The following is a 25,951-nucleotide window of genomic DNA, read 5'->3' as shown; positions in this document are numbered from 1 at the left end:
TCTGGATGGCTCAAGGCATTTAAAGGAAAACCCAACACTTACGATCAGACAACTTCCAACCTACTGTGACTCAGTGAAATTTGTTGGCTTCACATGACCAGGAGACCTGGGTTTTTTCCTCCAATTATTTATAATAATAAAAAGTCTTCAAGTTTTTCAAGTCTAATAACTTTAACACTTTAGTCAGAAATAGAATTTTGGATAAAATGTAAACCCATGCATAAAAGAGCGCTCAGTACATTTATACTGTTATGATAGAAGAAAGTGTGCAGTAACAGCATCAAAACACCGTATTTAAAATTCATGTTTCTGCATATCCCCTTTCAATCTTTTTGTTTGTCTACCTTCATCTTCTCTTCATATCAGCTTCATCTGGCTACCTCATCTTCCAGCATACACATGCACAGAGCAGCATGGGAGCATAATTCAAATGATCGTTACCTACAAGAAAATTTCTCTGCCCAGCATCCTTAAGTATTCAGTTCTTACATCTAAAGCAGACTTTAATTCCAGGCCTGAGGATTGCATTCAATTATGATGTGCCACTCTAAGTCTCATCCGTTTCCACTGATGAAGATAAAGGGTCAAACATTAGGAATAAAAGCAAGTCCTACTGTCTTGATAGTTCCTTATTTTTCGTGTATTTCCTATAATTTAAATCCAGCATCTGCTAGACTTTTCTTCCAAAAAAATTACCAATGATGTTTTTGTGGTTGAAGAATTTTGTTATATAGTGGTTTGTCATTTATAGTTGGGGAGAGGAAAACAAGGAGGCGATAACAGATAACTGATGAATATCTGCAAGCCAATAAACTGCTCTGAAACACTGTATTATTATTTCATTACTTTAATAGCTTGAAAGCACTTGGAATGATTGTTGGTCTATGTGGCTTTTAATACAACGATGAAATTAAATTGGCCATCAAACCAACAATAGCTAACATAATGAAAGAGTGGACCCAGCTTTAATATAAATATGGAAATGTCACTGACTTGTTATTTATATAAGGATAATAAGCTATTATAAGTTTATAGTATTTCATTAGCTTCTTATTTATTAATTTCTAACACAAGATTAACCAGATTTGAAAGTCTCAAGAACACAGGTGGAAACATCACCTCTTCTCAACATAATATACCTGATTTGAAAGTAAGTTCAGCACAAAGCCCAAAAGCATAACAGGATTAGTCTTAAAAACTCTAGAAAGCTTGTCATATGCTGCAATAACTTTATGAGGTTTTTCCATCACATGAAATTAGAAATTAAATATCAAGGTATTTCCCTTCTTCAGTTATTCTAAGAGTGCATAGGGAAGGAAGACACCTGCTTCTACACTAAGATTTTTAATTATAAAATACAGTATTTGGTCTGGCAGAGATGGAGTTGTCCTCACAGCAGTCTTCACAGTGCTGTGCTTCATACTGGTAGATAGAAAGGTGTTGGTAACACACTAGTGTTATCTGACTAAAAGGATATTCCATGCCATGACATCTGCTCAACAATAAAAAGCTGAGATGGGAGCAGGAAGAAAAAGGGCATTTGGGTTTGGGTTTTTTTTTCCTTTTGGTGGGGTGTTTGTGGTTTTTGGGGTGGGTTTGTTTGGATTTCAGTTGGGATATTTTAACATTGGTCTTCTAAAGCAACCACTATATGTACTGAAGCCCTGCTTCCCAGGAAGTGGCTGGACATCACCTGCTGATGGGGAGTAGAGAATAAATCTTTGTTTCTCCTTTGCTTGATTCACTGCCTTTTGCTTTACAGAACTGCCTTTATCTTAACCCAAGAGGGTTTTTTCCATCTTATTTACCTGCTCCCCTTCCCCCTACCCCTTGCTGACAAGTGACAGAACAGCTTGGTAGGCACCTGCCATCCAGCCACCACAGAATAGAGTATAGACAAAGAGAAGTGTACACTTTTAGTTTTGCAAAAAACAGGGTAACAGAGAAAGCACAACAAATTTTCAGGAATACAAAAAAATCTGAACCAATTAAAGTTAATCTCTCCATTACTTCATACTTCGGAGATACTGCTGCTGTAAGAAAACCTGGTCTTAGATTATGAAACCTGCTGCAGAATCCAGGACTGGAATTCAGAGTTCCTTCCCTGACACAGTTTACTTTAACGATTTAGCTACAAATACAAAAGCCTGACAGAAATTTGGGATAGAACAGCCCTGTTAAGAGCTTTATTGTGGAATTGTTTCATTCATCCTGACAGATTTTAGACACCAGATAAAACTTTTCCTTCTGCCTCAGAAATCAAAGGCAAGGAATGAAGAAGCAAACAGCTTCCCTAGTGCCTTGGTCTTCTTGCTACTGTACAGCCCCACCTAACAAAGCTCAGAGAGGTAGCAAGAAAGAAGAAAACAGTTGTTTCAACTTCAGCTTCCCACAGCAAGGAATACCTTCCACAATGGACCCTCTACCCAAATCAGTGGGGGAGGAGGCTTTGAAGACGGGACACCTTCCCAGAACTTACTTTCCACTGAAAAACTTTACCATGCTCTATTTCCACCTCTCCAAATAAACAAGAAATCAAGCATATCTATCAAGGTGCTTGCAGCCAATGAAGTAAATTCTTAACAAGTGAATTGAGTATAAACCTTGAAAAGAAGTTTCAGAAAGAAATGTCACTTCTGCCAGGCTGTTCTTCTTAAATTGCAAATCAGTTACACTAAAAACAAGAAGTGATAGAACACTCCAGTCACATTACTCCAAGTCTCCCTTTTTCCAACTTTATTCTCCTCATCAATTTAAGATTACCATCAAAATCAAGTCAGGCAAGACAAAGCTGTCTGCTTTGGTTTGTTGGTTTTTCGTTCCAAACAATATTCTGGCAAAGAAATCTGCTAGAGGGACATGCATTTAAATATTGAAAAAATACTCCTTCACTATCAAGCACATAGTAATATTTGTCAGGTGGCTTATATGTTTAACAAAGTTCTGCTGAGGAATCTGTGTGGTTCAGAAGCCATTGGGAGATGGGTATATTTGCTATGCTGATTATTTTTTCTGTAAGTATATCATCACATCAGCTATTAGACTCTAAACTTATTAGAGATATCAAATATTTGTTCACAATTCCCCCTTCTTTCCCCTTCCCTTCTCCCCCAGGGTAAGAAAAGATTTTTTTTTTAAAAAATGATCAAGATATGAAAGAAACAAAAGCTTATCTTTAAAGCCAAGTCATGAAGTCATGCCTTGATTTTCCAAGAGAGGGAGATATAACTCCATTTGTGAATTAAGCATTTCAATTACAGTGAAGACCCTTAAGAACATATTTAACTAATTTACTAATCAGATTAAAAAAGAAAGCTTTTGCTTTTTTTTGACATTTCCATGCCTCTCAGAAAAAAGAGAAATTAGTAAATGCTAACAAAACATGCAAAATACTATATTATCTACTTGATTATAAAAATATTCAAAAAGACAGAGACAGTAGCCTAGGATTATAAAAATATCTATGCAGTCAAAGATAAAAATACCATAGGAAAATCAAACTTAAAATCCAGGAAACCATAGACCAGTTAAGAGTGAAAGCAGTATCATGTGGAAATGGTCCCAATAGCTTTCAACAGGCACAAGCATAGAGATAGGCAATACTTCACTCAAAGTAGAAGGAACAACAGGTTCAACTGTTAGCTACACAAAGTTAACATTATTAGGTCTTGAAGGACAAGTAGTTTATTTTAAAAGAAGAAAACATCATGTATTTCTATTCTGCAGAACATTATTCAAACTTACCTTTCAGTCAAAACTCAAGATTTGAAAAACCTTTCTCAAAACCAAACAAGTCAAAGGAAAACTGGAATTGTTAAAATACCCAGGTCAAGAAATACTCCGCCCAACCCTGTGATTTAACCAGACTCCAGTTACTTTAACAACAACGTAGCTCAAAGACTATAGAATTTGTATGCATAATACCAAAGCATTCACACATACGTAGTATGTAACTGCAACACTTGGGGTAGTAGAGCACTGTTTGAAAAGCAGCCATAACAAAGCACATTATATACAATAATTCTAACTTACTAGAGTTGTTTCAAGCCACGTCAAGTAGAAAAAAAAAAGTGGCTGAAATACGTAATAGGGGCACCCAAGCATTAAGTATTACTTATTCTCAACTATAAAGCATCTGTATAAACAAATACAACTGCTGCATAAAGCACCTCACAGTCGGGTGGTTGTAAGCATGCTTATTTTTTGATGTTCCCATTCAGAGCTGCTTCAAAACATCTTCTGAGATGAGGCAGGTCACAATCAACACCTCCACTTCCTGTCACATGCTCCCATGCTGTCTTATAACTGGGGTAGCCTACAGCTCCAAGTGGTCTTTACACTGTCCTCTCCCAACTCTTACTGTTGTCTCCCTGCCTGACCATTCAAGAGCCCCAACACCTTAGGTTACACTGGTTTTGGTGGATAATAAAAAATAAGCGCAGAGCGCTGTGATGTGTTCCCTCTGATCTGAGGTCAATGGTCATGGATGAGCTCACCTCACCCTCTCCGCATACTGAGTGCATTAACTGCTTTCTGATATTCTCAAGTAGCATACCTTGAATACTTCATCATAATGCCTCAGAGAAGTCCTCCTCAAATTGCTCCAGTGTTGACTGTGATAGCAGCACAGATGCCACCTGACAAGACTTGGGCATCCAATGCATGGAATAAGCTAATAAGAATACCAACATTCCACTTTCTCCTTGACCTATAATCTTCTCTGAACATTATAGACAAATACAACCATAAATTCAGGACTATGTACCAGTAAGTCACACTGTAAATTGTGAGAACCTTTACCTAACTAGTAGCCCTATCTTCAAAGCAAGATCAATTTCCCCAAAAACTACAGCCACGTTTAAATACACTTTGTATAGACTCTCAGGCATCAAATTCCATTTCAAGACCTTCACTATCAATTTCTCCCTTTTGACCACAAGCACTCAAATTTTGCATTAAGACAACTCTAAAATCAATTGAAACAGTTAGTAGGGATAAAAAAGGAAAATGTTTTTAAATAACAAAACCTACTAAAAATTGTGCAATCTTCAAGTCACAAGAGAACTAAGGCTGTCGAAATAACTAAACAAGACTACCCTGAAGTGCTGAGCTCAGTCTTCATAAAAAGCCCTGAAGAACAACAGTCTACAACATTACAGTGCTTCTTCATTGTTACAGCCCATCTTATGAGTCCATGAGTAGCTGCACATTGTTTACCCAATCAATGCAGGCAAAAATCAAGAGACCATTTACCTCCCAAAGAGGTAAGTTTAATCTATAACCAGATAAATCTACAGTAACTGGCCAAAGGGTCATGGCTTGCAATCAAGCAATGAAACATGAAGGGTTCCACAGATGTAACTGATGCTTTACTTACCATTCAACACTACTGGTGTCCAGAAACGTAGGACAGATTATTTAAATCCTATTCCCTAAAATTCAAAATGCCAGGAATTCCATGTCTGCTCCTTGCACAGAGGTTATATACACTGCAATGCTGCAGAACACTGGTTTCGTAGGCAGAACTGGTGATATTTCAACTTCCATCCTACACACCATTTAAGACGTGAAACAAACTATAAGCAAGGATATTCCCTACCGCATCCCCTGCAGCTGAGGCAAAACCAATAAACATTAGCACTTACACCTGTACATTTAAGCAAACAGCGAACATTTAAGGAAGCTTCCTACTGAAATAAAGTTTTTGACCTCGTTAGGTGCGCTAGGGGTGCCTTTGTGAAAATCTGTCTGACTCCACATAACTTATTTGCATCTTATGTTACAGAAAAATCAACACTTTACTCCTATACCTAGCATCCTACCCACCAGCCTATTACCCCATTAATTAAAGAGGTTTTCCAGGTTTTCACATTCTCATTAAAAAATACTTTCATGTTTTCACCACAAACTGCTTGAGGCACATGAGACCTACGCTTGAAGCCAGCCTGACACTATGCTGCTGGACCTCCCGACCAGTAAGGTCAGCTGCAACACCATCTACTTCAGCAGTGACAGTAATTATACTTGATAAATTTTACTAATAGTGGTTCCCTGACACTGATTAACCTACCTGCTCACTGTATTTGATTCCTTTTGAAAGTTTACACTGAGCATGCAGATCTACTATGAAGCATAGGCTTTGGTGATAAAAACCATAAGGATAAAGACTTAACAATGTTCTTTGCAACTAACTTCCCCTCCCCAGCATCGTGGATACAATTGTACTTTTAGGTACTTCTAACCATGATTAATCTGCTGGTGTTCTGACTCAAAATAGTTCTTCCTCTGCAATCTTTAATATTCAACAGGGTTATGCATTTGGACTGGAAAATTACTCCAGCTCAGTAGTAGTGAACCCTAAAAACATTCTGTACAAACTGATAAAAAATTGTGACACTGTTCTTTGTGCCAGCCCCAATTTTGTATTGAACTTGGCACCAATAACTACTGTTTAGCAATCACTGAAACCACTCAAACATGCAAGAGTGGAATATCAATAGAAGAATATTGCGTTAACAAGTGCAGAAAATATCAAATCTAATCACTTCATTGCGACATACTCTCTTGAAAAACTATAGTTTACCTTTTAAAAACATATATACCCATATGTGCAAAGGAGGAAAGGATATAGATTTAGCAAATGATGGAATGCACAGTTTTCAAAAAGCTTCCACCATTTTGCGGTCACCTTTCCAGGGCAGACTTAAATTATTTGTTCCCTGAACTGTTTATGATTAATTCTATCAGCATACACAGAGAAATTATGAAAGCTGCTGCAGTGCCCAGAAAAGATCTGTTAAGACCAAATGAAAATTGACTATAAAATAGAGTTTCCATTTTTGGTTGTTTGGGGTTCTTTTATAACTTTTATCTATCTACAGTTAATTATATAAAAGCTGAGAAAGCTAGTCATTTGTAGTTAACTCATAGGGCTTCAAAAACATAACAAACAAATAAATCTAGTCAGAGGTAAGTCATCCTGAGTCTTACCTTTATAACTCAAGAGAAATAAACCAGAATCACTTACATGAAACTAGATTTCACAAACGTACAAGAGATATTTAGTTGCAGAAAGTTTTTTAATTTAACAAAACTACCTAGTATATTGCACAATAAATGTATTACTATATAAAATTCTTGTTCTGTCAAATCACAGATCTACTATCATTACTTTAAAGTTGACCAATTACTCCTATTTCAGTGTATCACCTCCAGCTCATGGAAGAAAACTTAGTGGTTCCACTACACAGATCTCTGCCTGTTGAATGTTCCAGGGCAGCAGACAGTTCAATCATAATTGCCAATATTTAGTACTGATCTTACTATGTTTTCTTATGTAGCTGTGTGAAAGTCTTTTAGGACTTGATCATTACCCTAACGTTTGGAAGTTATTTCATCTAGGTTTGAATTTTTATTGGCTTCTACGTACCAATTGCTCTGCAATTTCTGTAATGTTCCTTGGCATTCCTAGCAAAAATAATAAACACATTCTCAATTACAGATACAAAGATCTCAGTTTTTACCAGTATTGCCCCAACCCCTAAAATCTACTGATTATTAGCTAGCTGATGTGATTGCCAAGCCGCTCTCCATCATATTTGAAAAGTCGTGGCTGTCGAGAGAGGTCCCTGGGGACTGGAAAAAGGGTCGCGTCACTCCCATTTATAAGAAAGGGAGCAAGGAAGACCCAGGAAATTACAGGCTGGTGAGCCTCACCTCTGTGCCTGGGAAGATCATGGAACAGATCCTCCTGGATGGCATGTTGGAGCACATGATCCTTGGGGTCCCTTCCAACACAGACCATTCTATGATGAGGGATGAGTGGGTGATCCGGGACAGCCAGCACAGCTTCACGAAGCGAAGGTCATACCTTACGAATCTGGTGACCTTCTGTGATGGAGTGACAGCATCGGGGGATAAAGGGAAGGCAACCGCTGTCATCTACCTGGACTTGTGCAAGGCCTTTGGCACAGTCCCCCACCACATCCTTACCTCTAAACTGGAGAGATGTGGATTTGATAGGGGGACCATCCAGTGGATAAGAAACTGGTTAAGAGACCATAGACAAAGGGTGGTGGTCAATGGGTCTGTGTCCAGGTGGAGGCCGGTGACAAGCGGTGTCCCCCAGGGGTCTGTCTTGGGACCGGTGCTCTTTAACATCTTTATCAAAGACATCGATGATGGAATTGAGTGCACCCTCAGCAAGTTTGTGGCTGACACCAAGCTGAGTGGTGTGATTGACACAACAGAAGGAAAGGAAGCCATCCAGAGGGATCTTGACAGGCTGGAAAGATGGGCCCAGGGGAACCTAATGAGGTTCAACACTGCCAAGTGTAAGGTCTTGCACTTGGGCTGGAAGAATCCCAGACACGGATACAGACTGGGAGAAGAGCTCCTGGAGAAGCATCATCTCCTGATGAGAAGGACTTGGGGATTGTGGTGGATGAGAAGCTTAACATGAGCCAGCAGTGTGCTCTTGCAGCTCAGAAGGCCAATGGTATCCTGGGCTCCATCAGAAGAGGGGTGGCCAGCACAGACAGGGAAGTGATTGTCCCCTCTGCTCTGCCCTCGTGAGGTCCCAGCTGGAGTGCTGTGTCCAGATCTGGGGCCCCTAATTCAAGAAAGATGTAGAACTGTTGGAGAGGGTTCAGAGGAGGGCCACAAAGGTGATTAGAGGGCTGGAGCACCTGCCCTATGAAGAAAGTCTGAGGGAACTGGGTTTGTTCAGCCTGGAGAAGAGAAGGCTGCGGGGGGACCTCATTGCAGCCTTCCAGTCCCTGAAGGGAGCATACAAACAGGAGGGGAATCAGCTTTTTAAAAGGGCAGACAATGGCAGGACAAGGGGGAATGGATTAAAGCTAAATGAAGGAAGGTTTAAATTGGATGTTAGGAGGAAGTTTTTTACAGAGAGTGTGGTGAGGTGCTGGAACAGGCTGCCCAGAGAGGTGGTGGATGCCCCAACCCTGGAAGTGTTCAAGGCCAGGTTGGATGGGGCCCTGGGCAACCTTGTGTAGATTCAGGCCTGGAGGTTGGTGTCCCTGCCTGTGGCAGGGGGGTTGGAGCTCTATGATCCTTGGGGTCCCTTCCAACCCATGACATTCTATGATTCTATGATTTCAAATGTAGGATCTTATGGATCATAGTGAAAACTTAACTTACAGCTGCTTAAGAATACCTGTAAAACTCAGTTATAAATAGGCAGCAAAACCCACAGTGGAACACTGATTACTTTTCCACATGCATATATTGTAACACATCACAGGACTTGCTAAAAAAGCATATCCATGTTGGTTTTTCTAAAAGCTTACTGTACACAGTGAAAAGTTAATTAAGAATACTCTAGGAATCAAGAAAGAATTCAGTCATTTTCAGCCATGAAAGCAGCACACTTCTCCCCCAACTGCCATCACTTAGAATGACAAACACGCTAAACTTGAAAGAAACTGTTTGTCCCAGGCCATCTTTCAAATTACTCCAATGAGAATAAAGAAACAGGTGTTTTGTTTGTTGTGGGTTTTTTGTTTGTTTTGTGGTTGTTTGGTTGTGTTTTTTTTAAAATATGTACTCAGTATAGGACATTTATCAGAACTTTAAAAAAGCAAACACCACATAACGAGAACAGCAACTCTGTTCACTCAACTCATTCTAAGCTTCCAACTGATCCATGGAACAAAAAAATATGCTTTCCTATCAGGTAACCTTATTTTGCAGACAGATGTCATAATCCACTAGCGAGTTACTCAAGTGTGATAAGAATCAATGCCTTCACACAGAAATGGATCAGAAGATGGGGCTTTGGTTTAATGTGGGGTGTCCCTGCCCACGGCAAAGGGGGTGGAACCAGATGATCTTTACAGTCCCTTCCAAACAAAACCAGACTGTGGTTCTATCATCTATAGTAGGCTTTTTTTTTTAATTACTCACCTTCTTCAATGTTTATATTTATATAGAGTAAGACTTCCTGAAGAGCTGCAGTAGTGTACTACTATTGAAAACAGGCTAATGTTTGGCCTTTGCTCTGCATTTATTTTTCTATAAAAATATTTTGTGACCTGATCTAAATTAGTGGCACCAGCTACACCCCATCCATTTTCCATCTGGCTTAGAAACTACTTATTTAAAAGGAATGACCTTACCACCATTTCAGAACTTGGCATTCGCCTGCATAAAGACAGAAACAGCGTAGATGGAAGCTAAAGACCTTCTGGAGGTGACTTTTTTTCCCTACTAGCAGATTAATCAAATCACTGCATAAATGTCTAAAGTTTACTATTTTAACTTAAATACTTAAAAATATTGGAAAAACTTAAGCCTGTGATTCCCTCATGCTTCTTCAGTGAAGCAAGAGAAGGGATACCTTCGTTAGTAAAAAATAGTTTTTGTTGCCTAGGCAAGCGCACACAGGCTGCAGTGTCTGTGTATTTAAACACTAGCTCTAAAATCTGCACAGTAATTTCCATCTACATGAACAAGGAACTGCAAAACTATGCTGTACCACAAAAATCCTCATGTTCCCAAAAATACATGTATTTATGAGTAACCTTAATTTAACAGAACCCTACAGTTCGAGGGAAACTTACAGAACAGCAGCAGTTTTCTGCACCCGTTAGTGGAATGAGAGGGGATAAAAAGCTCAGCCGTAGCTTGAGGGGTAATGTACATCTCTAACACGTCAAATATTCCAACCTCATCCCAGCTTTTGAGACAGATAAATCACTTTAGAGCTACCTTAACTGGAGACTTTTTTCCACATTATTTGTATCATCTAAATACAGAGAAAGTATACATTGTGATGTGTTAGACTCGGTTGTGCAGGCAGCACAGAACAAAAACAAAGTGTCATGAAAGATTATTAGCAAAGTCACAGATGAGGCTGGGAGTAGTTCCATATGGATGAAGTCATCAATTATGATTATGTACACTTGTGAATTGAGTTTCTAAATCTTTGCACTTTTTAAGACCATAATATGCACACTCAAAAACAAATCTATCTCACAGGCAGACAGAACAGTCTAGCCTCATAAGCCTGTTTGACAGTCACATGTTCTGAGTGTCAGTGACAACTGCATACATCTTTGTTTAAAACTGACCATGTAAAAGCACAATTAAAAAAAACAGCAGGGTAAAGAAACCTAAAATAATAAGAGGAAAACAAACTCATTCTGCTCTGCCAGATGGGAGTCTCACGGCTTTTCAAAAGACTCTGCGCCACTACAGAACTCCAGCAAACCTGACACTGGTAACTCAGCACCAAGAGCAAGCAGTAGTCAAAAATTCTGCATACTAAACAAGTTATGCACTACACAGTCTTTGCTTTATTGTGTTGATATGTCAAAGAAAATGGTGGATACTATGAAGTCCTGTACTTCAAAAACAGGAACTATGACCAGTGATTATGTAGACAATCATGTTTTTCCAAACATGTTTAAGAACAAATTTTTATATTAATAATTACCAACAATCCCAGTTATTCACACCTCTATTTTTACAGTGCATATAGAATATTCTACAGTAAGGAAGTTCAATTTCATAGATACAACATAAAAGGTAAATTTAGCGACTACCAAAAATCTAATCTACTTAATATTTTCCCTGATTTTGGGATACAAGTAACCATTCTGCAATCTCATGCATTTTTGCATAATCACTGTATTTCAGAGTTGCTGGCAACTATTTTCTTTCCTGCTCAGTAAAAGAGGAATAGCTTTCTCCTACTTGAATGATTATTTCTAAATTTCAATTTATCCATATTTATTACTGGGATAATTTCATAGGCCATAACAAAAAGCATAGACATAAGCACACACATTGAGTAAACATCTCCAGAGCACTTTTATGTGTATGTTTCACCTGATTTCTTGTTTACCTAAGCTGATTTTTAGAAAAAAGGTCTTTTTTCAGTGTGTCAGTTTTGTTAATGGGTGCCTTGAAAAATATAGTAGCGTTATACAAATGCTCCAAGTTTCTTACTTTTCCTACTCTATAGATGATTTCAGCACATTTCTTTCCTTAAGTACTCATTGCTGTCCCCAGTTAACATGTGATAACTCTGGAACTGAAGATCTGACTGCAGTAATTCAAATTCTCAGTTTTACATCTCCGACTGAAATCAGTATTCTCCTAGAAATAATTGACTCTACTGATAGTTGCCATTATGTATATCTGTACTAAGCATAGCTACTGTGGCATTTGAGAGCTCAAAACCACCTTTCCTTTATTTTCTGAAAGAAATGATTTTATACTCATGGATACTCACAAAATAGAACTGATAAAATATAGCCAAGTTTTCCTGCATCTGTATTTAGCTTAACTTCCTTAAGCGTGCTGATCATTACTCTTAATTCCTGAAGGACAGGAAGAAGTTTTACAAAGTCACATGTACCATTAAAGCAAAGAAAAAAGATCCCCTTAAAATCCAGTTAAAGGGATCACAAAAATTATTAAGGTGTTGAGATTGAATAGGTTCATAATCAAGTAATTGTTTCAAATACAGAAAACCTTCCCCTAGACATTACTTATTTTTTATTTTTCAAGTTAGCACTGTATTTTCATCTCCTAACATGATAAAATGCAACATATCCACATTTCAACTACATATGCCTGTTCCTAAGCATTACAGAAAGTTAGGTGTTAATGTTTCACTGAGGTCACTTTTCAGAGGTAGATAAGCTGATTCTGCTTCTTAGAACAATTAAAAGAAGATAGAGTTAATTAAGAGAAAACAAAGAGAGACAGTTGCATAAGAGGGGTTACAAGCCTAGGACCAACACCTTCAGCTTCGATCCGTGGGGCACAGGAGGATAGCCATCTTGTCCAGGTGGAATGAACAACTCCCACTTCCCATACTCCATCTTCTTATATGGATGAGAAAACGGATTCCAGCCATCTGCAATATAAGAAATAATGCTAAGTATGTTTATCTTAAAATGTGTTCAAATACAATGCAAACAACTAACAGCGTGTTCCTGTCTCATTCAGAACACACTTCAGTGACAGACACAAATACTTTTACATCTGATACTTCTACACACATTCAAAAGATGTTTAATAAGATGTTAAGTGATTTTCACTAGACAACCATATTCCAATTCTAAATTGATAACGAGCAAACTATTTCTACTTAACTTTCCTTTGATCAAAGTCAAAACCACCTACTCCTCCTAAACAACCTTTAGTGATTTTAATGCGACAAAATCAGTGGTATGAAAATTAATGGCTGAAAAGTAATGCTTACTAAAAACAAATATTTCACATCCTAAACAAGCCAGTAGAACTATTTTTTACAACTGTCTGGATAAAACTAATCAGTGCCTGTGAGGGGAAATAGACAAACTGTAACCAAAACATACCTCCACAGATTGAATGTTCAAACTATGCTGCTCTGTGTCTCTGCTTTGACCAGCTGACATCTTATTAATAACTCTAAGTGTATAAAATAGTAAAAGTAAAGGGGAAACTGCAGACAAATGTGGTAGCAATGGCTGCGAAACCACACAATACCAGAAATTGACACCACAGCCAGGAAATTTGGCCTGAAATGATACAGTTTTATTTAAGTATGTGTTGAAGAAAATCCTGAAGAAAATTCCCTTTTCCTTAAAAAAGTTTACTGAAACAAGCTTAGATTCCATAATTTAAGATTTTGTCCTCTTTGGAATCACTGAACACATACAAGGTTAGTTATTATACCATGCTCAAGTTAACAGACATCTTCCAAGAAGATGCTGTGTGTCTGTATGCATGTTCAAGGCTAATATGTATGAATGACACTGAATATAAAGCTTCTAAACTGACAGGCTTCAGTAATGTAATCATTTCCAGGCTAGAAGAAAGTATCAAGCCTAGTTTCAAAATTACTTTTTTTTAAAGCTCGAAACAGGTCTCAGTTTAAGGCAGTAGAGACCCCTAACCTAACAAGAAACCAGTCAACACAGAGAATTGAATTACAAGACATTAAAGTAACACATGCTAATCTTCCTTCAGGCTAATCTATTTGCATGTCCTGTTTTGCTTCCTAAAACATCCACAATGAAAGAAGAGTAAGCAGCCTACAGTGCCTCCAGGAGGCACAAGTGCGTGGTCTTAAGCAGGTACTCTAGGTTCTGCATAGTTTGTGAGCTGTTAGAATCTGTAGTTCCATGGCTAGTTTAAGTTAGTCTGAAAAAAGCCATTGCTACTACACATGGTAATCAGGGTTAAAAGCAATTCAATACAAAAATCGGTCACGCTGCCAGGGCAGGACCATCACTTTCGGCACCATGGAAATCCAACCAGGAATGTAAAGATGTGAAGTTCTATACATCAAAATACGTATTTTCTTAAACATCTGTAATAAAAAAATATCATGAACAATAGGTGGATGCCTTGAGTTTCAGAGAAAGACTAGGCTACCTTCAAAGGAATATACTTCGCTCTTACACATCTGTTGAAACCTGAAAACTGCCAATCTTTAAGGAGAACTGAAAAGCACTCAAACCAGCCAGACAGCGTGAGAAAAATAAACTGTGCAAGAAAAACATTCTAGTGCCTATCCATTTTACAGTAGAGAGCCCATGTCAAAACCAATGAAGACATAATAATAAAACATTGACCATACTCAAAACCAGAAATAAAATTAACTCGGTATGTTAACTGTGATAAAAGCAATCATGTAATGAGAGAATTTGAATAGTGCAGAAAAAATACATGCTTTAGCAGAATTACTAAAGTATTGTTTAAAGACAACCTTGTGTATTAGTAAAATTTAGATTGTTCTTCCAACTTGGTTTTAATCTGAAGCGAAAGAAATGAAACAAATACTACTAGTATCTGCTAAGGCTACTATGACCAACATCAAACAAACTGCTACCCTTAGCAATACAGCAATCCTCCTGTCAAAACTGCAAATACTATGTATTATACTGTCAAAATTTTCTACATAATTGATTTTATTTCAGGGAATGACATAAAGATGTTGAATACTTCACTAGGATTTTGAGGCTTGAAAAACAATGGAGACTTAAAACTTATTTTCTTTTAAATTGCAAACAACTAAATTGTCTGAAGTGAACAGAATAAAGAAGGAGAACAGAAGAAAGATGAAAAAGTAATAAATATCTAGCAAAGTTGCAAGAAGACTACTTTAAGGAGTCTGTTAGTATTTATTACAGTCAAAACTGAGAATTACTACCAAGACTTTCAAACTTCTTCCCTCCTATAGATATCTGATCACTACTTTCTGTGAAACATGTCTTGATTACAATCACAGCAGGGTAGGGGTTTGAAGGGACCTGTGGAGAACACCTACAACCAACCCTCCCTACTAAAGCAGGCTCACCTAGAACATGTTGCACATGATCATGTCCAGGATGGTTTTGAATATCTCCAGACTAAGAGACTCCACAGCCTCTCTGGGCAGCCTGTGCCAACACTCTGCCAACCTCACAGTAATTTTTTTTTTTCCTCATATTAAGGTGAAACATCCTGTGTTCCAGTTTGTGCAATTATCCCTTGTTCTGTTACTGGGCACCACTGAAGAGAGTCTGGCCCCCTCCTCTTGACATACACCCTTTCCCTTTAGATATTTATAGCACTGATCAAAACCCCTTCTAGTTGTCTTTTCTCCAGGCTAAGCAGATACAGCTCTCTCAGCCTGTCCTCATATGAGAGATGCTCCAATCTCTTTGTCATCCTTGTAGCCCTTCATTGAACTCTCTCCAGTCTTCCCTGTCTTTCTTGAAATGGGAGGCCTAATACTGGACCCAGCACTCCAGGTGTGGCCTCATCAGGGCAGAGTGGAGGGGAAGGACCTGCTGGCCACACTCTTCTGAATGTGCCCCAGGCATTGGCCTTCTTGGCTACAAGGCTTATTGCTGACTTATGGATAACTTCCTGTCCACCAGGACTCCCAGGTCCTTCTACACAGAGCTGCTTCCCAGCAGGTCAACCCCTACCCAGTAGTGCTGCATGGCATTATTCCTCCATAGGAGCAAGACTCTACACAGTTGCCCTAGTTGAGCTTTATTAGCTTCTTTTCCACTCAGCTCTCCAGCCTGTCCAACCCTCTGGCGTATCAACAGTGCAGAATCTTGAACCAATTATACCATGTGATGATTTGCTAACACTAAGCAAAATAAAAGATTACAGCACAAATATCTATAAAAATCACATGGAGAAACTGCCTGGAGTTCACTATATGCACCAAAACCACTGAATTCTTACATTATTGCAAAAAATTCTTACTATCTCTTTTACAGTTACCTCTCTCCCCTCCCTTAGAGGGGGAATGGTTGCATTTCTCTAGCTAAGAATCTTTGCTTTCCACATACAACTTTAACAGTTCTACCCAAGTAGCTTACACTTTCCACCTAGGAGCAAAACCAGATGCTCCTATTATTCCTTCATTACTGAGTATCCATGGCTTATGGCTTAAGAATAAATGCAAAGCATTACTCACCTGCCCCAGATGGTCCTACTTAAAGCCACTATTTACTACCTACCCCCAGAGAGGAACTCATTTAGGAATATTATAACAGAAAATATTGCTTTGTATTACAGCAAGAAACATAAAAACTTAGAACACCTTGAAAATCAGAAACATTTCAAAAAGGAAGTGTTTCACGCTTCTCAATTTTCCTGTTTTCAGCAAAACACAGCCCCCTAAGGGGGGAAAAAAACCCACTAAAAACCGAATAGCAGAGTATTTAAACATTGAAAAATACATGACAAGAAGAAATATCTTAGTTTGATAACAGGGACATTGAAAACTTCAATAGCTACAAACAGAAAAAGGCTGAGAAGATTACCAGAGGTTCAAATCAGCTTGAATAGGGTTTAGGAAAAGAGGACACTATCACAGAAATCCCATTAGCCATACACACAGACAAGAGCTTCTGTACAAAAGTGCAGGCCCCAGATACATTTAATCCAACAGAGAAAACTTCTTGAACAGCCTGGTACTTTTAGTTTCTCTCACCCCTACAACTAGATCTTCCCAAACCAGTCTGCTATTTCAATGTTACATCCTATTTCAGCAACACAAGGTACAAAGTATCTTCTTGCTCAGAACTGCACCCTTAGCATGCCAAAGAATCAAGACGTTAGCTTTAACCTTGACCTAAATTCAAAACTATAATGGCTTAGATTCCACCATTTATCATTTAAAAAAAAAAAAAATCACTTTAAACACACTACTTCCAGCCAAATCATGAATTGATTTGTTTCACCTTCTGGTTTTATTCTCACAGTAGCGAGTATACAGCCATATAGCTGAGGCTGGTGGCTTAATTTCTGCTACTGAACATCAAGTTAACCCTTCTCTTGTTTCTGACAGGGAAAAGTAGTTCTACGTTCCACATGCTTCTGTTCAACTGAAGGGTGCTTGAAGAGCCTACAGAGTCTAGCAAGCATTCACACAGCTTCCTTGAGGAAAAGGTCAGACAAACAGTAGTTCAGACAAGGGAAGGTGAATTAAATTCCTACTACCTCAAAAGATACCTTTGTACCGTCTGCTTAGAACATGAAATCAGAACATTGAGAGGTTCTCCGAGGACACAACGACATTCTACGTAGTGGCCAATTAGACCTTCCTCCTTCTACGTTGCCTGATTTTCAACAGCTCAATGGCATGGTCATTAACCTAATCTGCTTAAAAAGTGATTAAACAGCTCCAACAGTGACATAAAAACAAATGTCATTACTTCTTAGATAGGATGTCTCCCTGGACATTAATAGCAGCTTATACTTCAGTCTACTGCCTTCAAATTGTCTGCAGACACAGAAGCTGAGCAATACTCTACTTCACTCATGAAATATAGTTATTTTTCTATAAAAAGCTTTGAAGAAAGTAGTGAAGTTCAGTATCATGTCACAGTAGTATATAGATTCCATTCAGTTAAATGTTTGAGTAATATCTGGAGAAAAAAAACCTATGAATTATTCTAAGATACAGAAAGTTTCCAATCAGTTGCCAGATATCCAAATTTATGAGTGCCAGTGGCTTAAGTTCCCCTCTCTTCACTCTGAATAAAGCCTGTGAGAGTTTAAATAACAAATATCTCCACAAAAGGAACAGCTCACCCTCCCTCCAACCCCAGCAGAAGCCTTCCCCGCTAGCTCAGACAAAGGAAGCGGAAAACCAAACCCAACAGACTTTCGAGTTACACACTTTTTAGATCCTAATGTTATCTAGGAAGGAGATAGGGAGGGGACAGCAAAAAAAAATTTAAAAAGGAACTAAAGCACAGAACAAGCATGACAAGTATGACAATGTATTATACTGAATACTGACTCCCAAATTACCCTATACATACTTACTCTTTTCAAGCTGTTTAAAGTCAGTTATTGTAAAAATATTGTTTACAGGTGCCCACTGAGTTTCTCTGTAGCCAAATACAATTTTCAGTGTTCCAATCCCCAGACAAGCTCCATGGGTGCACTGGGTCTGGCTGAGGTGGAGTTAGTTTTCCCTATGGTAGCCCTCAGCACGATGCTGAGTATTGTTGATGGGCGGAAAGGCAAGAATAAATCTGTTTTCCCCTGCTTCTGCGCATGATATTTACTTCATTAAAGTTCCTTTACCTTGACCCACAACATTTTTTTCCCTACCATCTTACTTTTCTTCCCTCCTTGCCCTGCTGAGAAGGGGGCTGATAGAGCAGCATGGTGGGCACCAGGCATCCAACCACAGTCAACCCACTACACCGAGTGTCAAAACTTGCACTTCACCAACTTATTTCACAATAGTTGACTGTAAAGTACCAATAAATTGCCAGTAGTCAACAAGCTCCTCAGCAATACAGCATGCAAATAAAATATTCAGTGTGTTATCACAGAGCTTTTAAGGTAGCTATAACATTGATATTGCCTCCAGTATCGGAAATTCAGCTAATTGCTTCATACACTTGATTTACTGAGATGCTAAAAGCACTAGCTGACAAATCTTAACGGTTTGGGATGTTCATTTAATACTTTTCAGACAGAGAAAAACATTGTACCAGAATAACAACAGACATAATATCTTTTTCCTCTTCAATTACGGAGTTTTAAAGAAGAGACAGTGAGAACGCTGAAAGTATTGGGTTTTTTCTTGAATTTACGTTTTTCGTTCGCTAACCCAAATGCAGATTTGTGTGCTCTTACTAGATTGTAGCTTTCTTCCAGAATACACAGCGACACTAAGAATTATTCTATAAATAGGAGCTAACCCATTCATTACAAGTCTCATAATGACGTACAAAACTACAGTAATTTGGGCCAAAATACCTCAATAGCAAAGCTTTTATTGCCTGCTATAAGGCATAAAGGTCATTCACAAAAAACTTTAAATTTGCAAGACTGATGCTTCTCATGTATAGAATTACAGAAATAAATTATGCATGCTTTTCTTAAGCACAGTTCATAATAAAGCTATTATCTACTATCAGTTTAATTATAAATTCTGAAATAAGTTTAAGTCCTCTGTAACACAGTCTGCACTCGCTACTATAATTTTTACAAGTGTTTGATTCTCAAGAACTTATCAGATTAAATAGCAGGGACTAGTATTTTGTGTCATTTACCATGTCTTTCCATCAAATACCTGAGACTCACACACACTACTGTATTAACTAAAACCCTAGAGAAAACACTGCTAGCCATCTCCTACCAAAGAACTAAAAACAAAGAACAAAAAAAATTTACTGTTTTTATATTATATGTCATATTTCAGTTTAAAACTGAAAGAAGTGCTGTTATTTAAGTCCCATGTTTCATTGTATGAAGCTTCCAGCTTCCCCAATTGGTTTAATTATAGTTCTCTCTTAAACTCAATGTTTTTAATAAAAAAAATTCTTATTAACAACAATTCTGATATTCTATTTAAATGCAACATAGTAATAAGTTTCATTTGAGACTTTAACCTTTCTTTAAGTTTTCAAGCAGGTTAAAAGGATTCAGTTTTAATTAAAGATATCTGTAGCAACCTGAATCTAAATCTCAGGGTTTTGCGACCCAATTTCTTGTCAGAATACTATTAAAGCTCATCTGAACTGAATGACAATCTTCCATTCCTCTAGGCTTTCTGAGTACATTACCTTCTCCTTTGGGAATGAATACTTTACTATGACTGATGAATATGATATATAGGACAAACACAGTTTTTCCACATTGAAGTGAATAATCTTTTGACTTTTCACTGCCAAATTTCATTAGCACCTAGATAAAACTTCTCTAAGATATTAGTCCTAAATTTCTGCTTCATATGATGTATTACATGAAATATTTTAAATGAAGTAGAGTTTAGAAAACCATTCCAGTTTTTAGCTAGCATATTCTGGCACGTGTACCTCCCCCTCTCCCCTAACTTGCCAAGCCAACGTACAAGTTTAGTCCTCTTTTTGAAGTATTAGTTATTACTTTTGTTAAAAGTCTGTTTTTAAAATGACCATCTATTAGGATACATACTTAAAAGAAACTTCGTCTTCAGCTGTGTTGAGTAATTTAAAGACTATTATATCCAGCATAACACACAGAAGCGTTGAGCAATGGGTGGGGTCACTGAAAGTAGCAGAGGGGTGAGGAGGAGAAGAACATTCTGTGTTTGTACATATAAAGTTGAGCTGCTAAAACAGCTAGCATCACCATAATCTAGCAGCAGGTAAACTACACTCATAATTTACTATTCAGTTTTGAATCAGAGAACAAACCCGATTTCCCTATAGAAATTCAAGTACTGCCCTAACCTATTTTATCTCTGTCTATTCCAATAAGGACACAAGGAGTTAACTCAAGGAAAGCTACTCTACCATACACTAGGTTAACAGTATGAAACAGGATCATGGGTGAAGAATAGCGTTGCACTAACTTTTCTGTTTGTCTTCTGCATTAAAAACCAGAAGCCTTATCTAAAATTAATCATTGTCTAGACTCAAATTACCAGGGAATAGGGGACACAGGCCCTCCCACTGAATTCTTAAATTGCTGACAATTAAGATGCATACATTTTATGACTGAAACATAATGTGAATATTTAAACACATTGTTTATTCTGTTTAGAAGCGTATAATGCATATTTTATACAGAAGCTTAACCACAGTACTTTAGGAAGCACCACCAGATACTGCAGTTAATGTCATATGTAACACATATTTTTAAAGTTATATAGAATGGTTTGGGTTGGAAGGAACCTTGAAGATGATCTAGTTCCAACCCACCTGCAATGTGCAGTGTCACCTACCACTAGCACAGGCTGCCCAAAGCCCCAACCAACCTGGCCTTCAACACTGCCAGGCAAAGGGCTGCTTCTCTGGGCCACCTGGTCCAGGGTCTTACCACCCTCACAGTAAAGAATATCTTCCTAATACCTGATCTAAACCTACCCTCTTTTAGCTTAAGGCATTACCCCTTGTCCTATCACTACACATCCTTGTAAACAATCCCTCTCCAGCTTTCCTGTAGGTACTGAAAGGCTGCAATAAGGTCTCCACAGAGCCTTCTCTTCTCCAGGCTCAACAAGCCCAACTATCTCAACCTGTTTTCACCTGATAGGTGATCCAGCTCTCTGATCATCTTTGTGGCCCTCATCTGAACTTGCTTTAACCAGGTTCATGTCTGTCTTGTACTGGGGACCCCAGAGCTGGATGCAGTACTGCAGGTGGGGTCTCACAATAGCAGAGTAGAGGGGCGTAATCACCTCCCTTGACTTGCTCACCATGCTTCTTTCGATGCAGCCACAATGCAGCTGGCTTTCTGGGCTACAAGAACACATTGCTGACTCATGTTGAGCTTTTTGTCCACTAACATCCCCAAGTCCTCCTCCTCAGGGTTGCTCTCAATCCATTCTCTGCCCAGACTGTAGTTGTGCTTCGGATTGACCTGACCCACATGCAGGACATCGCACTTGGTGTCATGGAGCTTCATGTGGTTCACACAGGCCCACCTCTCAAGCCTGTCAAGGTCCTTCCCTTCCCTCCAGCACACTGAGCACACTGCACAGCTTCATGCCATTGGCATCCTTGCTCAGGGTGCATTCAATCCACATGCTCACGTCTCCAACAGATGTTAAACAGTGCTGGTCCCAATCCCAACCCTTGAGGAATGCCACTCGTCACTGGTCTCTGCTTGGACATTGAGCCATTGACCACAGCTGAGTAACTATCCAGCTAATTTCTTTTCCATCAAGTAGTCCATCTGTCAAATTTACATTTCTCCAATTTAGACAAGGATGTTTGGTGGGACAATGTCAAATACTTTGCAGAAGTACACATAGATGATATCAGTCATCTTCCTCTCATAACTCTGCCACCAGGCTCAGCAGATCACACCTCAGACTGCTACCATCACTACTGCCACCCCTTCCCAGTGACAGCTCTGGCACTCCCTGCAGCCCGAGCACTGGGTGGTTGCATGATTTTGCAGAGGTTCTGCCTGAGTTGCTACATCCATTCTCGTGAGTGCAGGGGTCAGATTGCAAGTGGATACCACAGCCAAGCACCTTCTTAAGGGGTGATGACCACCACTGGAAGTCAATTCCTTAGCTGGTAGGGTGACTTGGTCCTCTGTGCACAGCGTCCCACATGAACTGCTGCACCACGCTGCTTGCACAGGCGTGAGGTCCATTGCTCTGCCATGCCCAGGCCCCATTGGCAGCTTCTGAGAGAGCTGCCAGGTCACTGTGGGTCTCCTCTGCTCCCTTGGCTCCTCCCAGCTCCAGGGAAGTCAGGAAAAACCCTGGTACACCAGGTCTGCTACAGACTGGTCCGGCACTGGAGCAGTTCCCCTCAACAACTTATTCTACATCTATAAGCATATACAATTTGAAGTTCATGGCTTCCTTCCTCAAACTCAGAGTTTGATCTTTTAACACTTCCCTCAAACAGGGGTAAAGAATGAAGGCTCAACGTTTAATTTTTTGTTTGAGCAGGAATAGTTAACTGCCAATTTGTGTGCTTTTTTTGTAATATAAGTGCACACACTGAACATTGACCAGCTTAGTAATTCCACAAAACAAAGGTAGGATAAGCAACACTGCATAGTTTGAAGTACAGTTAAACAAACACAGTAAATACATAGATAAAGTCTCAGTTCAGTAAGAACTAGCAATGAAATTCCTGCTATCTCGATGGACTAATAGCTCACCCTGAAGAAGAGCTAGACTAGAGGTAAAGAGAGACAGAACGAAAGAGGAGATAGTAGAATTAGTAATGCAAGATTTAAGAGCAAAAGTGCACCTGACTTCCATTTAAGAATTTGTAGAATATGATTGAAGGTTAGCTAGCCCTCTAAATGAGCAAATTTATGTTTGTCTCATGCTAATTCATTCACTTAAAACATCCTCCTAGTTTTCACAGTAAGCAATGCAACTCTTCCTTATACTCCTGCCACCTTACTGTTCTGCTAACACTCTTCCTTTGCCCCTCAAAGTAGACCACCACCTACTCTTTCATAAGTTACTTTGATTTTAGGTTACCATTTTCTGGCAGGACTTTTGTCTACACTCTCATATTCAGTGGGAATTTCAGAAAGCCTTGGTCCTTGGGCAACACAACTATCAGGTCAAAGAAAAAGCAAGTTATTTCACTGGTATTTCTCCTCCAAATAGTTTTGATTTTTAGTTACAAAATGCCACTACACCAGCAGGTCACAACAAAATGCCACTATCAGAATTTTATCATTGCTACAAGATCGTCTTTAAGATCTAGAACACAGTACAGAAGAGAAAAAAAAGTATTCCTAAACATTACTTACTGAAGTCACCCGTGAGAAACACTGCTTCTGCTCCTGGTGCCCACTCTTTGCAATATATTCCACCATCCACAAACTGGTTAACACCGAAGGTTTTGTAACTTTTTGAAAATTTCCCAAGGCCTCCTTCATTTTCCTCAATGTTCTTCAAGCGGTTATAAAACAGAGAATACCTTTCAATGAAAAAACACAAGATTTTTTATTAGAAAATTTAGTAGGTGCCTCCCTCACATTAACAAGAGTAAAAACAAACCAAAAAAAAAAAAAAGAGACACACTGCCACACTACATCTTAGGACTACAATATCAGATTTGCAGGTCTATACAGAAATGGAAAAAACATCAAATACAAACCACACAATTTTGCCACGGTTGTTACACAGTGCAAAGTTGCAATCTTCACGTTTGTCTGTATTTTCTCTACTTTATGGGAACAGTTTGCACTTTAAACCTAAGGCTACAACTCCTGATTGACAGTCAAGAAATCATAGTATTACTACACAACAGGAGAACTTCACACTCCGAACAGCCCAGCATTTTTTCCTCCATCTTATTAATACCAGACACAGGCCTCCTAGGGAGAATCGTATAGGCCTGCTACGTCTCTCTCAGCCAATTTTAAGAGACAATCTCAGGACATTGAAAAAACCTGTAGTACAGCATACAGCAAGCATGGAGAAACTATCCTGTCATTTGCAGAAAGCTGCTCCTTAGGTAACCTCTCTCCAGAGGCCATCAGCAAGACTCTGCAGTCCCCTGACACCGCAATGATTTGGAAAACAAAATTACCACTTCAGGGAAGTAATTATTTGGTCCACACCCTACCTACTCCTCCAGTAGGACATGGAATGGCCAAAACCTCTAATGTTTTCTCCAAAAACTTCCACCAATTCAAGAAACACACACCAAGTGGACAATATAAATAAGAACACTGACTTCGACTCCTAAATGGTGAGATATGTGAAGAAGCATAGCTAAAAGCTTCATCTGAGATTTTTATTAATTAAATTGTATTTTAGTAATGCACAGGCAGGGTTTTTTGGTTGTTGTTTTTTTTTTAACTAAGATACCCCCAATGTGAATTAGAAATGTGTGTGTTCTCCACAAATAGGAAGGAATCCCAGCAAGAGCTACTTACCTGCCTCATTACACTTACTGCATTTTGAAAATGGAAATAGAAGCAGTGAAGAATGGGATGACACCTTGGTGGTTAAAAAAAAAGACTTAAGGCACCTCTAATTAGTTTTAAAGTTTTGTTTTAGATTTGGCCCTTACATTAGTTCAAAGTAGAGGATTAAAATGCCTGTTTTTTCATTAAGGTAAAATAACACTACTTAGATTAATTTAGAGTATTATGAGTATTTTCAAGGTTAATCTGCCAGCAAGTTTTTTTATTATTGATACTGATGTTTAAGAGCAGCAAGATTTAAAAAGATGCCTCAAGACACACTATAGCAAGTACATTCATAGTTTTTCACCCATCCATCTGTATTATTCCTTTAAAATTTGCTTATAGGTAAAATCCTCAGAAGTGCATTATTAATTACTACTCTGATAATCACTTTCACTTATAGTGCTCATGGGAGAATATTTTGCCAGATGTACAAATATACCCATATTACATCATACACAAACCCAGTTATCTGGCAGAAGTTTTAACCAACCACAATCACAGGAAGATTATGTATATAAATTATTATAGATTATGTATATAAATAAAGTTTAAATACAGAAACAAAAAGCAAGTCACATACAGCCTCAAAAATTCAATATATCAAATTTGATAAAGGCAAAGTTACTCCATTATAGAAAGGCCCTCCTTAAAAAAAGTTTTCTTTAGTATAGCTTTTCAAAAAATGCTTTAAATCTTTCTTTAAAGTGTGTCAGTCAGCTATATTATACAAGAACACGGTGCTATCCACAAATTCCACTTTCTCAGCTATACATGAGCCATTTCAAAATCGCTGCTTGTCACGTATAATTTTTAACTAGTTCCATTGCAGCTGAAGCAGGAACCCTTTGTATAAGCTGTATGTAACTGTTGTAACTCCAGAAAATAGACAACTGATGCAATGAATTTGACACACCTAAACCACAAAAAGTGTTTTGGAACAGATTATCTACTTAAAATTAATCTCTCCTCCCTGCCTCCCCCCTACTTGGTACAAACACATTTTCACAGCTTTAAAAACACTTCTGGCTGGATGTGGTCTTTCCCACATTCAGGAAGAAGTGCTAAGCTTCATCTTTAA

The 25,951-nt window shown here is 38.5% G+C and overlaps 1 protein-coding gene across 1 annotated transcript in view; it reads right to left on the bottom strand.

Moving 5' to 3' along the window:
* GBE1 (1,4-alpha-glucan branching enzyme 1) overlaps positions 1–25,951 on the bottom strand; it is a gene marked incomplete at its 5' end in the record, with an annotated part of 165,499 nt that overhangs the window by 104,124 nt on the left and 35,424 nt on the right. The window contains 2 exons of the mRNA XM_084276813.1: positions 12,771–12,886; positions 23,704–23,873. Coding sequence (XP_084132939.1) covers positions 12,771–12,886; positions 23,704–23,873 — 286 coding nt within the window. The remainder of the gene's footprint in view (positions 1–12,770; positions 12,887–23,703; positions 23,874–25,951) is intronic.

The sequence above is a fragment of the Gallinula chloropus genome (genome assembly GCF_964237585.1).
Source record: "Gallinula chloropus genome assembly, chromosome: 1".
NCBI classification, from domain to species: domain Eukaryota; kingdom Metazoa; phylum Chordata; class Aves; order Gruiformes; family Rallidae; genus Gallinula; species Gallinula chloropus.
This window is presented reverse-complemented; position numbering and strand designations above follow the sequence as displayed.